Source organism: Podarcis filfolensis (assembly GCF_964270895.1).
Source record: "Podarcis filfolensis genome assembly, chromosome: 1".
Taxonomy (NCBI): Eukaryota; Metazoa; Chordata; class Lepidosauria; order Squamata; family Lacertidae; genus Podarcis; species Podarcis filfolensis.
Window position 1 is genome coordinate 66,115,723 of NC_139604.1, and position 13,864 is coordinate 66,129,586.

Sequence of the window (13,864 nt, forward strand, 5' to 3'; positions counted from 1 at the left end):
CAAAATATTGGGAGATAATAGAAAAGGATGGTGACAACTGGAAATTGCAGAGTTTAGAAAAGATGAGAGACAAAGTGCGAGACTGGTTACACTATGCTCAGATTAAAGAAGTGTTTAAAAACGACAAAAAGTTAGGATTCCAAGTGGAAAAGTCAAAGTTAGAAACTGAACTGTTAGAACCTAAGACTAAGGTACTTTCAAGAATGTATAACTTGCTGCTGAAATGGAACACACATGACGAAATGGTAAAATCAACAATGATAAAATGGGCGCAGGATATTGGGTATAATATTATGTTTGAAGATTGGGAAAGGTTGTGGACCTCTGGGCTGAACTTCACTGCATGTAATGCGTTGAAGGAAAATGTGATGAAAATGATGTATAGATGGTACATGACCCCTGTCAAACTGGCTAAAATATACCATTCGTCTGATAGCAAATGTTGGAAGTGTAAGGAAAATGAAGGAACATTTTTTCACCTCTGGTGGACCTGCCCTAGAGTGAAGGCCTTTTGGGAGAAAATATATAATGAATTAAAAAAGGTGTTTAAATACACCTTTACTAAGAAAGCAGAGGCCTTTCTCCTGGGTATTGTCGGCCAGAGTGTGTTAAAAGAGGACAGAACATTCTTTTTGTACGCAACAACAGCAGCAAGAATATTAATTGCCAAGAATTGGAAAACTCAGGAGCTACCCACTGTGGAAGAATGGCAGATGCAACTGATGGACTATATGCAACTAGCCGAGATGACCGGCAGAATTCGAGACCAGGGAGAAGAAAGGATGGAAGAAGACTGGAGGAAATTTAAGACTTATTTACAAAAATATTGTAATCTGGCTGAGTGCTGAATAGGATGCCAGTGCAGACAATTGTCTACCATTAAAATAGATTTAAAGTCGAATTATATGTCAAACCAAATTAAGATTATTAATTAAGATGAGTTAAATGATAATTTGCTTGAAAATAATTTAATAATGATGTAAGTGTATGCGGGAGGTGTGGGGGAGTCCCATGTAACAATTGAAAGATGTTAAATGGACAACGATAAGTGCTTATTTGATATATGTTTTATTTGAAAACTTTAATAAATATATTATAAAAAAAAAAAAAAAAAAAAAAATGTGCTTGTTCTAACTTGTCAGACAGCTAATGGTAGCAAAACTGTCAGACAAGTAATTACCATTTGGTAATAAGGATTGTTACCTTAATAATTACTGTTACCATTAATATTATTTAATGTTAATAAGGATTATACACTATTTGTATTGCATATTGACTTGAATAAGATACAGATTTAATAGCCCCCACTCTATAAATGTGAGGGCCACCTCATTTCCTTTCTATATTACTGGCAAAAGAATTAAGAATGCAATATGGTGCATACTTACTTGGCAGTAAAGCCCCCACTAACACTTAGTTTTCAAGTGGTTGGCATAGAACTGTGACATAAATCTACCTTCCATACAATAAATATAATAGTTAAAACTGGGTTTTTAAAAATGCTATAATGGCAAAATGTTTATAGAGGGCAAAGTTGAGAGCAGGTAGATAGGGCTGTGAAGCATGGAAATCAACACTCTTGAGTGCAAGGGGTTTATGAGGGTTGCGGGGGGGGCGGGTCGAGTCTGGGAAAAACTCCACGGGGAAGGTACAGGGGGAAGAAACTGATTTCAGTAGTGGGTGCCACCAGATAGGTTAGAGCGTGGTGCTATAATGCCAAGGTTGTAGGTTTGATGCCTGCGTATATGGGTTGGACTAGATGATGCTCAGGGGCCCTTCCAACTCTATGATTCTATGAATCTATGAACTCCTGAGAAGAAGAAGCTGTATCTATTAGAACCTAGTGCAAACTCATCCTTGGATAACATTGCATGGAGAGAAAAAATTAACTGTGAAAACCTGTCCATTAAAATGTTAACATGTTTAGCAAATATTACTTGCTATAGTCTAGAAATATTTTAACTAATAGCCTCCCATCCACCCTGTATATAGGCTGCCTTATTCAGATTCAGTTTCATTCCATGACACTCATTAATATTTGAGCTAAGTTAAAGTTGAATACTATAAACGATCAGGATATTAAGTCTTTTAGATTAATTGAGTAGGGCATGTGTTAATGAGCTGGGGGTTTGGCCAATAACATTTCTATTCTTTAAAAGGTATATTAACTTTTCAATTTATTAAGATAATATTTATATTTAACCAAGAAAATCCTTCTGAGACCTAAAAAGTTGGTCGTGGTTTTGTTGCAATATGGTTTTCAATATAGAAACACTGGCATTTATAATATACACATTTGTAACAGGTAACATCTGTGCAAATGAGCTGTTAAATGAAAGAAAATGTGTACTTAAAACCCCCTAACCTAAAACTTGCTACATCATATTCGCACCCACTTCATATCATATTCATTTTGAAACAGTGAATGTGTAATTTAATTCAATTATGAACTTTAAAAAGTGTGTGTTGTGCTTTAATACATGTACACAATTGTGAATGCAATTTTTCCTGTTCTTCCTCAAAAGATCCAGATGCCGAGCCATGGAAGATGTTTTTTTTAGCAAGAGCATCTGGTCCCTTGGCAGATTCCATAGGCAGTGGCATAGCAGCTTTGGAGTTGCCTCTGGGTTTATCACATGGTTAGGTTGCTGATGGCTCACTTGGCATCCCTTCTATTTCCTTTTAAGTCACCTAAGCTTTGTGGACTCTGCTTTCTGCCCTGTTAATTCTCAGAGAGTTCAATAGTATAGAGACCAGTATGATGCAGTTATGCATCTGATAAAGCTAGGCTCAAAAGAGCTGCTCAGACCAACATTCTATATCACAGTAGAAATATATATAAGAAATAAAAAAATTGTCCAGTAGCACCTTAGAAGTGTGAAAGCTCATACCAAGAACAAAACTTAGTTGGTCTCTTAAGTTGCTACTGGACAAATATTCCTACAGCATCAGACCAACACTGCTACCTACCTGATTCTATATCACAGCCTGCTTTTGATCCACCCATTGGTTTTAAAAGCAGTTTAGCATGGATTGCTGCAGTTCAGAAAAAGCAAGTCCAAATCATCCATTTTATGAAAGTAGTTCAATGACTGTTTTAATCCTGGCCTTACAATACTCTTATGATATTTCCAGTATCATCAACGGTAGTAGTATGTCCAGCGAAATTCTGGTTGAAGAACATATGAAGCATAGAAAGAACCTTGCCTCCCACCCAAATACTGACTTAACTGCAAAGGCTACTTTGATATGTCTTTTGTTGCTCAGACATAGCAGCAGAGGACATGAGGGAGAAACAAGTACAAGTCTCATGCACAGCAATTCATATGTCAAAACAAGTACATTATTCCTGAAGATTAAATGGAGCCACTGCAAAGGTTAGATAATTGGTATAAGGTTCCAACAGTCATCAATATGTCCACCATCAACCTCTAGGCAGTGATTATCAGTGAAGATCATAAAAGGAATGTCTTTGCCATAATTGGGTTGTTAGCCAAAATGAGAATAGCCTATGTTGCATTCAAGCAGGGAGGGGCCCACCCATGAGGCAAGGTGAGGCGACCACCTTGGATGGCAGAATCCACAGGGGCAGCAAATCTGGCCTCCAAGGAATGCATTGCCCACTGTTGCTGCTGTGGTGGCAGCAATGGTGAATCTCTTTTGCTGTTTTTTTGAGCTACAATCTGGTTGCATATTGATGAATTGATGTCAACCATATTGATCAGAACCTCCCAGTTTCTCATTTTATTTTTCTGCTACTTCTTCTTCTGAGTTCTGTATCTCAGATTCTCCCCTTGTGCACCCACCCCACCCTATCTTCTCCCTTGTACCTGACCACTGGAACTTTGACCTGGCTTTCCTTCATTACTAGCATCAACATTAAATTCAAATTTCCCATCCTCAGCTATAGTGATGGAACTTAGTCCCATCCTTTCCTTTCTCTCTCACTTTCTTAGCTTTAACCTTCATTTTTTTCTGCAAACCACTTGTACCCTATGTCTGCCAGCTCAATGTAGTAGATCCAAGTTTGGTTTAGGATGCTGTAGTCTTCCATTTCATTCTCCGTGTAGCTGACCTGGCTTCAGTTTCTGGAGCAACAAAGGAAGCAGAGTCATGTTTTCGTTTTGAACTAGTCTTAAAACGTTATTGCTTCAACCGTGTCACTATCTTTTTGTGAGCCAATGTAAAAATGTGGCAGTAACATTTAGAGCTATTTTAAATTTATAACTAGACTGAAAAGAGCTGTTGTAATGCATGGATTTCTGTGGTGACTGAATAATGCATCTTAAAATTCATGATTTTGGACTCTGTTAATATTTATTTATTTATTTAGTCACTAGTCAAGAGCTACAAAGCTAGCATTTCAAATATTTCAAATATTTCTGTTAAAGTATCCACTTTCCATTTCCACTGTACATTTTTTGTTTGGGGTAAACAAGTTTTTAAAATTATTGTTTCCCATTCAAATTTATTTCCTGCTCATCACTGGCAATAGTGTGGGGGGTGGCGGGGGGCCCGCTGCCCCAGGCGCACAGTGGGGAGGGGCACGTGAACCAGGTGCCCCCCATAGAGATCCCCACTGCAACTGGGTGTGGAGGTTTAAGAGCAGCACCCTCCATGCCCTGTCCCTGCCCAGCACGCAAGCGCCCACCTGTTGGCGCAAGGGTGGGGTGAGCAGAGCGTGAAGAGCATCTGCGCCTAACCTCCGATGAGCGGGCACTCTTGTACTGGGCAGGGGCCGGCAAAGTGCAGAGGGTGCTGTTCCCCCTCCAGTTGCCCAGCCCTTGCTCCCTGATGAGTGGCCAGGCTGCAGCCGGCAGCTCCACTCCCGAGTCATGCCTGCCCTAGGGTTGGGGCAGAGAAAGGAGAGTCAGGGCAGCACTGCCACCCCTCTCCTCAGCTGGGTGACACCGTGTCAGGATGCTGCCAAGGCAGCATTTTCGCACCCAGCCAGGAGCAGTGAGCTCTCTCCATGCCCTGCATGGCTGGAGCATACGCGCGACTGCTGTTGCCCATGGCTTCAATGGTTTTCTAAATCTGTTACAGGTTTTTAAATGAGCAGTTAACGTAATATTCTCAGAACTGGATTTTATAAGCTGGGACCAGTACTTCAGCAGTGGTATAGTGGAGGTGAAGCACAGGGAAGTACTGTTGTAGGACATTTTTCTGGCAGGAGCAATGATATCACCTGGTGGAGCAAGTTGAGTTCAGGGTGGGATGCGAGTACCCCACTTTATTTGCATAATAATAACCCTGTGAGATATGCTAGTCTTCGGCCAAGTGAACTCACCAGAGACCTTTGTGGCTGATTAGGGATGTGAACCAAGATTTCAGCTAACGTCCAGTGTGCTCACCTGTGCACCGTTTGCTAGTATCCTATTCTATGACTGTCAGCTGATCCTAATAAATTTTATTATGTATTATTAAATGTATATACATACCACCCTTCAGCTGAAGATCACAGGGCTGTTCACAGTACATATATTGTGTATGCTCCTGTTTGAGAGGGAGTGTCTGTATGCGGGAAAAATTATAATAAATCAAAATTTTTGAATTCTCCTTTAAAGTGTGGTTATGAAGGTTATCATGGTAAACCCCTGAACTTCAATATGTACCACTATATCACAGTTCCAGGCTCTGAAAATAGGTTTAGTGGCAGTGGCCAACATGATCACATTCTTTCATAACTGCAGCAGCATATATACATTGAGTCATCTTTATACAATAGCAGGATACCCCTTTTGGTTAGGTTATAAAATGTCAGAGATATTATGGGATGCTTTAGCACTTCAGTGTTTGCCTGATGTTGGTTAAAGGAAAAATGGGTCACATGGAATGTAAGCTGCTTCTAAGTGGAGACTCCACACAGTACTATTCTAGACTTGTACCCATTGGAGTGTCTATGCTCAGGATGGTTGATGTACTTTCTTACTTTGTGGATGTATTACCTCTGAAAAGTAATGCCTTTGGACTAAGAATGTCCCAGTTGCCTTGCTGACATCCTTGAATGAATTTGCCTGGAGCTGGAATAGGGATAATTGAATACTCGGTAGTGTACATTCTCTTCTCTGTCTATCCTAACTGTGTCTCTGGACTTGAAAATGTCAGGTCTTCCAAATGGGCTATCTGTTGCAGAGTACAAGTTGAAGAAACTGGACCCACGTTTGGGGGGGGGGGATTCTGGTCTGTTTCCTGGGAGATGGTAAGAAGTCCCAAGTTGAAATGGGACAAATTGATGGACAAATACAGCAGTGTGAACTATGTGAAGAAAGTTGGGGTATAAATGTTCAGATAGACCTTGCTAACTAACAAACAAAACCCTAGATTCCTTTTCTTCCCCAGTTGTTTTGTTCTGTTGTCATCATAATCAAATCAAATTTGCACAGGAAATGCATATATCATATACAAAAACTTTTGCAACAGTTCCCAACTGCTAGTGCACAGTTAAATAGCCCACTAAAAGGAATGATCCTAAGAATGAGCATGTTAGTTTATGTACCATAGCCAAGGGGGTGTTGATAAGATACCAGGCTCCAGCAGCAGAACAAGTAATTACTCAGTACATAAAGAAGAGTTGTGAAATCAAGAGTTCAAACAGAGGAGCAAAAACCACAGCATTCATCCGAAATATTTAATTTCAGCAGAATCTTAAAGCTTGTGTCCTGTTTGTTTAGTGATTGTGTGACATAGCAGTGGAGTGGAATAGGTTGGTCTTGCCCTTCAGGTGATATACGGAAGTCATACCTATGGATGTGAATGGGCTTTCCCCCCAGTCCAGTGGGTTGAGTACTATAGACTTAGCGAAACAAACAGAAAACTATTATTTTTTCTCTGTTAAAAAACTAAAGTACTGACTCTACATGCATTTGTCTAGCCACTGAGTCATAGAGCATGTGCAGTATTGTGTAACTTTCATTTCTTTGGAGGCTTGTTATATTAGAAAAAGTGCTCCAAAGAAAGCAACAATTATGACATAAGCACATCTGGCTCTTGCAAATTATTCTTTATTAAGCTTTCATTTAATTACATGTGCTGAAAGGTCTGCTTTTGATTACTGTAATTTTTTTTATTTGTCCATCTGAATGATAGTCATGTTGGAAATTACATACAAACCACCTGGTTTTTTTCCACTAATAAGGCAAATTTTATACAGATTTACTTGTTAAAGAGGGAATAGGATCTTCCCTGTTTATAGTGGTAGAACTATTGCTACTGCTAATTCAAGGTGAGGTTTTAAGGTTGGTTGCTAGAGAGAAATTGAACTTACCTAAGCTTTGTTCAGAAAAGACCATATAATGTTTTAGGAAGAGTTATACTCACCTTTACAAGTAGGAATTTACGTTTCTATTCAAATTAGCACTAAAATATATTTGACATGTAAATTGTACTTACAGGTAAAATATAAAATCTGTTGACTGCCTCATATCAATGAAAAGCAACAGGGTGTTAATCAAAAGAAATATCTGCAGATTACTATAATATTGCATGATAGTTACTTGCACTCCAATTTTAAATATATTTGATGGGGTTTTTTAGATGTGCTTTATATTCAAGAGAGCTAACCACTTTCTTCATTAAACTGCCATTTAGGCCTTAACCTAGAAGTCTTGCCTCTTGAATGACACTGTCCAGTGCCTGCCAGGAAGATGGGAGATTCTCTGTTACCACACCCCTAGGGCCTCATAATATTTCAGCTATCATTTATAAAGTGCTGAAGCAGATAATCCTAAGGAGAAGAGTTATTCTTGTTTTGCAGCAACTCTATGCCGCTCAGTTGGCCAGCATGCAGGTTTCGCCTGGAGCAAAGATGCCCTCCACCCCTCAGCCGCCAAACACAACAGGGGCACTTTCACCTACTGGGATGAAAAACGAAAAGAGAGGGACCAGCCCTATAACTCAAGTTAAGGTATTTCTTTAAGTTTCCTTTCGTGAATATTCCCACTGATACAATGCAATATAATAATTTCAAACAAGCAAATCCGGTGGTATTTCAGCTCTCCGGGGTCGGACCTTATGACCCTGTGAACTGTGCCCGCCACATATAACAATCATGCTGCTATTTACTTGTTTACAAGGTATATGGCGAGTCCGGAGACCCCAGTCTTGCCAAGGGCCTTTGGTTGTGACTCTTTTCCAGTTCACTGTTCTTTTGAGTGTCAAGATTCACCAGCCCTTCATATGACTGGAGATACTGTTGTTTCAGGATAAGTTATAACCTAGTTTTTAAATATATTTTACACTGCTTTCAACTATTAAAATTTATCACTCGCCAGTTCCAGAGTTTCTTATTTTATATTTATATTGGTGTTCTCAAGTAAGCATGCATGAGACGAGAGAGTGAAATCCAATGTGGATTCACCTTTCTCATTCCTAAGCATGAGCAACATGAAAAATCCCTGTGATTGAGGAGGTGTATGAGCTAGGGGTGTATCTGCTCTGTTAAGTCCTATGTTTGACATAACTTGGGCAGGGCATCTGGAACATGTGATGTGTAATACGATAGTGATTGCATAAATCTTACTAGTATTGCATGAAAAGACTGGCAGTCATGCCAAATGGTTTAACAAGAACCAGCCTTAACTATGTAAAATGGCAAGCAAAACCACTCCCCTTCTTATTTTACAAATTGGATCATTTCATTTAAAGAAGCCCCAGATAAAAATAAAAATTAAAGGAGGATGGCTGGAGGGGGGAAAAGACCATCACTGCCAATTGATTGGGAGAGAAAAAAAGCCATGACTGCAGATTGATTGGACCCTTGTTGATAGCACACTGTTGCTGGTATTTGGCGTGCTTCTATTTGGTTTTGATGTATTGTCAAAAGCTCATGCATACTTAATTGTCACTTGCTTAGAGAACTAGGAAGCTGCAGTGTGATACTTGGCAGCAGCATGCAATGACTAAACTGCCTCCTTTCCAGCTTTCTGTAGGCAGCTGGAAATTATTTGTTTGTTTGCTTTAGGCCTATTTCCCACATCAGCCATCCTTCCTTAAGAAATATAGCAAAAAGATTTTTAACAAAGTGAAACAAGAGATAATAATATGCTTATAAAATTAAAAGTATAAAATATCATTGGCTGAAAGTGCAGTATGCCCCCTTTAACCTCAGACACTAATAACCAGCCTTAATTCAGAAATGGAATTCCCCATTGTTTGTGTTGCATGTTTCCCAGCATAAAAGAAAACAAGGCAGCCGCTCTGTGCTGCATGGATCCTCTGTGCGTGAGTGGCACTGAGGATGCTGCTTCACAGCAGATGAGTTGTCTGAATGATCTGCAGGTTCCGTTCATTCCTTCATTTCTATGATTTGAAACTGCTATTTTGAACATGTTGGGATTATATGAATAGAGCCACCCCTACCATTGAGCAGAGTGAGGCAGTAGGTGTTAGACATGGTGATGGCAACCTCCTGGCTGTTCCTACCCTCCTGAGCCGGCTCTCCTGAAGTAGCAACGCTTGCTTGTTCTTGACCACTGCAGTCTGTCTGTCTTGCCTCACCTCATTTTCTTTTTCCAATGTGCCAGAGGTGGCACTCATCCTTTGCTTTGCTGATTTGACACATGCTGTTGCCACTACAATTGCATTGCTATAGTTGTTTAAATGGGCAACAAGCAAGGCAGCAGGCAGACAGTGACCAAACAGTGTCAAGGTGTTGTAGGCCAGAGCTGAGTGTGCCACACAACCAGCCTTGCACCCCAAAACATCCTTCGGGTGCAGTGGAGGACATTATTCCCCCCTAGCGGATTCAGCTGCCAGTCCAGTTAGCTAGCTTCTGTTGATAGAATGGAGGTGGGATCTTATCCTTTGTTCGAAAAAGCAAAGTATGTTGGACTGCAGAACGTCCCAGGCTCTATCCCTGGTGAGGCTGGGAATGACCCCACCTGAAACCCTGGACAGCTACAGCCAATACTGATTAGATGGGCCAATGGCCTGACTCAGTATAAGGCATCATCCTGTGTCCCTATCACTGTAAATTTTTAACAGAAACATATGCAAATTCCACAGGACAAGATAGCAGATACCACAACTTCCAGGCTAGTTCTTCAAGGGGAGATGAGAACACTTTCACACTGTTCTTGAACACAGTTGCAGGGAGCCCACAGTTCTGGGTGAATGTGATAGTGCATCAGCAGGACAGTAGCCAGGGTCCTGGGAAATGGTGGATACCTGTTTCACATCACATTATCAATTCCACATTCAGCATGGGAAGCTGAGATTTTAATTCCACCATCACCTCCTTATCCATGTGGACAAGGATGAGATCCATGATGGGCTTGAGATCTTTGTATATGTGGACTTTGAGGACTGAGTGGCTGGGGCAACCCAGCAAGATGGGCTAGATATAAATTTTAAAAATATTATTATTATTATTATTATTATTATTATTATTATTATTATTATTAATGACACAGCCAACCCCCCAAAACATCAGTGATAAGGATATGTTTAATAGGTTCTTAATGTCATTGTCCTCAAAGCTTTCTCATATTACTGTCTCCTTCAGACTAACTGAGGAAAAAGCTATATTTTATGTGACTTCTACAAATAAAGAGGGGTGCCTATATAGCAATGGCCTAGAAATAACATAAACTGTAGAGTAAGTGCAGTATCATAAATAGTTACTTATTTGTTGCATTGGGCGATTTAATACATTATATATGACAAGTTGTACCATGCAGAATCTCTACTTGACAGCAAGAAGAATGGCAATGATAAGATAATGGACTGCATTATTGTATCCTTTCATATATTTCTAAGCTTTGAAGTGTTCAGTGCTGTCTGCTAAAATATAGATGATGCACCCTTATATCTAGCATATCTCAGCTTTGGGCATATTTTAAATGAGAGAGCCATGTTACCAGGCTCTTTTCATTTTAATTACAGAAAATCAGTATTCTGCTATTCCAAAAATGCTGTGCCTGGCTGATTGCTAACAAGTTCAACACAGGGTACAAACTCTCCAATGAACAGGGTGAGGTTGTATTGTAAAGGGGAGTGCTAGATCAAAAGAACGAGTTTCTTAGATTTTTCTTTTTCCAGAAGTTAGATGTTTCATAAGAGTAGATGTGCACAGACTTTTGCTATGTGAGTTCCTCCAGCCCCATCTCCCCTCATTTCACTTGTACAAAAGACACCACAAAGCGAGTGAATACCTGATAGTTATAATTATATGACTATGGATCTGCTTATATCAGTACCAAATTTATATTTCCCTTGTCTAGATTTACATGCATGCCATAAATTAGAGACTGACACATTAGTGCTTTTTTAAAAGTGCTGTAAAACACATCCCCAAAGTATAGTCTGACCTTTGTAATATTGAACAATAATATAATACAGTCGTACCTTGGAAGTTGAATGGAATCCTTTCCGGAAGTCCGTTTGACTTCCAAAACATTCGGAAACCAAAGCACAACTTCTGATTGGCTGCAGGAAGCTCCTGCAGCCAATTGGAAGCCACGGAAGGTCTGTCGGACATTCGGCTTCCAAAAATAGTTCGCAAACCGGAACACTCACTTCTGGGTTTGTGGCGTTCGGGAGCCAAAACATTCAAGAACTATGCTGTTCGAAAAACAAGGCACGACTGTATCTAGTTCCACTTGAACTATGTCAAGCTGTATGATGCACAAGATAAGAATGGGAGGTTTAATGAAAACTGTAAACATATTGATAAGCCTTGCTCTGCATAGCCTGTTGAATTCTAAGATCACAATACAGTATATCTTCTTTTTCATTCATCATGTTGTCTAGCTATAGACAATACTGCAGATTGTAACAGAATTCCTTAAAACTTTCCAATCTGATCCACATAATAGCTAATAACTTGATCTTGCACTCTATTGCTGTAAGACATACCGCATAGATTCTGGCATTAAAATCCATTTGCCCTACAGTGGGGCAAATGCTTCAGCAGTGCTATCGGGGCAGTAATTGCTATTGCCTTTTTTTTTTTTAGCCTTTGCATCGTACAGCAGTGTCATGAATGATTTTTGAAGGTTCTATCTCTGGTGGCTTAGAGTACTGCATTCAAAAGGCCTTGGCCTGAGCTCTTGAGGCCCGGTGAAAAAAATCACAGTCAAGTACCAATAATAATGTGTTCAGATGGCAAGCAAGATACAGCTATGTTGCTTAGATCCTATTTTAATTTAAATAACAATCAAATTCCATCCAATAGTAGTAACAGGGTGCTTGCTTTAGCTTTGTGAATTCTAGTGCCTGCTAATGCTGTAGGATCAGGGTGTGAGAATTTCATCATGTTAGGGTTATGCTGGAAAATAAACTGCTTTTACAACCTCTCTCCCCCCTCTCTCCAGATTTTTAGGAGGGGATGCAGAAATGTTTCACAAAGATATTGTGACCAAAAAAATCTTGTACAAAAAAAAAAAAAACAAAGTCAAGGATATCTAGGGGTAAACAAATATAAATGTTTAAGGTATTAAGTATATTTTCCTGTTTAATTTTACCCATAACCCCACCATTCACACACATATATACAGTCTGTTTTGTAGTTCCAATAACTTTTCAAATAGGCCCAGTAAAGCAACACAACTGAGCTGCTAGAATTTTTCTTAAATAATTCTTTGTAAATGCCCTGGGTTAATTTAGATCTCAGAAAACACATTAGGAAATTAGGCAGTAATGCGAGCTAATTCAAATTTTAATTTGCCAAAAAGAATGATCCAGCTCCATAGTTAATGTAAATAGAGGCATAGCACAGAGAAATTAATGAGGTTTTCCTTTCATTGAATCTTCAAGGAGTGTAGATAATTAGCTTCTTTTGTTATTATTGCAAGGAAATGCAGCATTGTCTAGGAGGTGTAAAATAGCTGTGGCTTCCAAAGTGATAATGTGTTTCATTTGTCTTTTTCTAATAATTATTTACATTAAACTCTTTTAGGATGATGCCGCACAGCCACTGAATCTTTCAGCCAGACCTAAGACAGCGGAACCTGTCAAATCCCCGACGTCACCAACACAGAACCTCTTCCCTACTAGTAAAACCAGCCCCGTGAATGCAGCCAATAAAAGTGGAATCCCCAGCCCTATTGGTGGAACTCTGGGAAGAGGATCTTCTCTAGGTACTCAGAAGGGGAGAAATGCTGGGGATTTAGCGTAGGAATGTGTGGTCTTCATAGTTAACTACTTGAGTGCATGCTCACACTATATTAGCATTTATGAGATAATGCGACTCCACAAGAACTTATGCTATGATAAATTTGTTAGTGTTTCAAGTGCCCACAAGACTTTTTCTTTTTCTTTTTGCTTTTCCTGCCACAGGTGAACAAGATTATCCTTCTTAAAATTATCTATGTTTGCTGAGCCTGGGTATGCAGCTTTGCTTTAGAACTTAGAATGCCATGCTGGAACGGACCAATGTCTATCTAGCCCAACATGCTTTGCAGTAAACTGAAGTCAGCAGATGCTAGATCCAGGTGCTATTGGATGCCAGCAGCCATTAGCCCCCAACTATCATTGACAGTGGTCAGGGATAATGGGAGTTGTAATCGAGGAATAACTAGAAGCCCACATGTTCCCCAATCCTGAGCTTTGTACTCCAGCAGCATCGACCAGTGTTTCTAGCTTCTTCCCACTCCTGATTTGGGAAAGAAACAAATTACTGTCCTTTGAGGCCACTGATTTCTAAAGCTTCACTAAAAAACAAAACAAAACACTTTTTATTGATTTAGCACATCCCTCATGTGCAAGCGCACACCCTTATGAACAGCTCCTGCTTGTTTCTGAAAATCTGTTGTGGTAGAAATGTGATTGGTGGTACAGTTCACACAAGGACAGGACACCCCAAAACCCACACAGTACAGTACTTTTCCTCATGTAGGGACAGTTTCCTCCAGTACTAGGTTTT

At 39.8% G+C, this 13,864-nt stretch overlaps 1 protein-coding gene across 50 annotated transcripts in view; it reads left to right on the plus strand.

Moving 5' to 3' along the window:
- SOX6 (SRY-box transcription factor 6) overlaps nucleotides 1-13,864 on the plus strand; it is a 443,885-nt gene that overhangs the window by 375,863 nt on the left and 54,158 nt on the right. For all 50 annotated transcript variants that reach the window (XM_083589534.1, XM_083589547.1, XM_083589512.1 and 47 more), the window contains 2 exons: nucleotides 7,757-7,906; nucleotides 12,899-13,079. In XM_083589534.1, coding sequence (XP_083445660.1) covers nucleotides 7,757-7,906; nucleotides 12,899-13,079 — 331 coding nt within the window. The remainder of the gene's footprint in view (nucleotides 1-7,756; nucleotides 7,907-12,898; nucleotides 13,080-13,864) is intronic.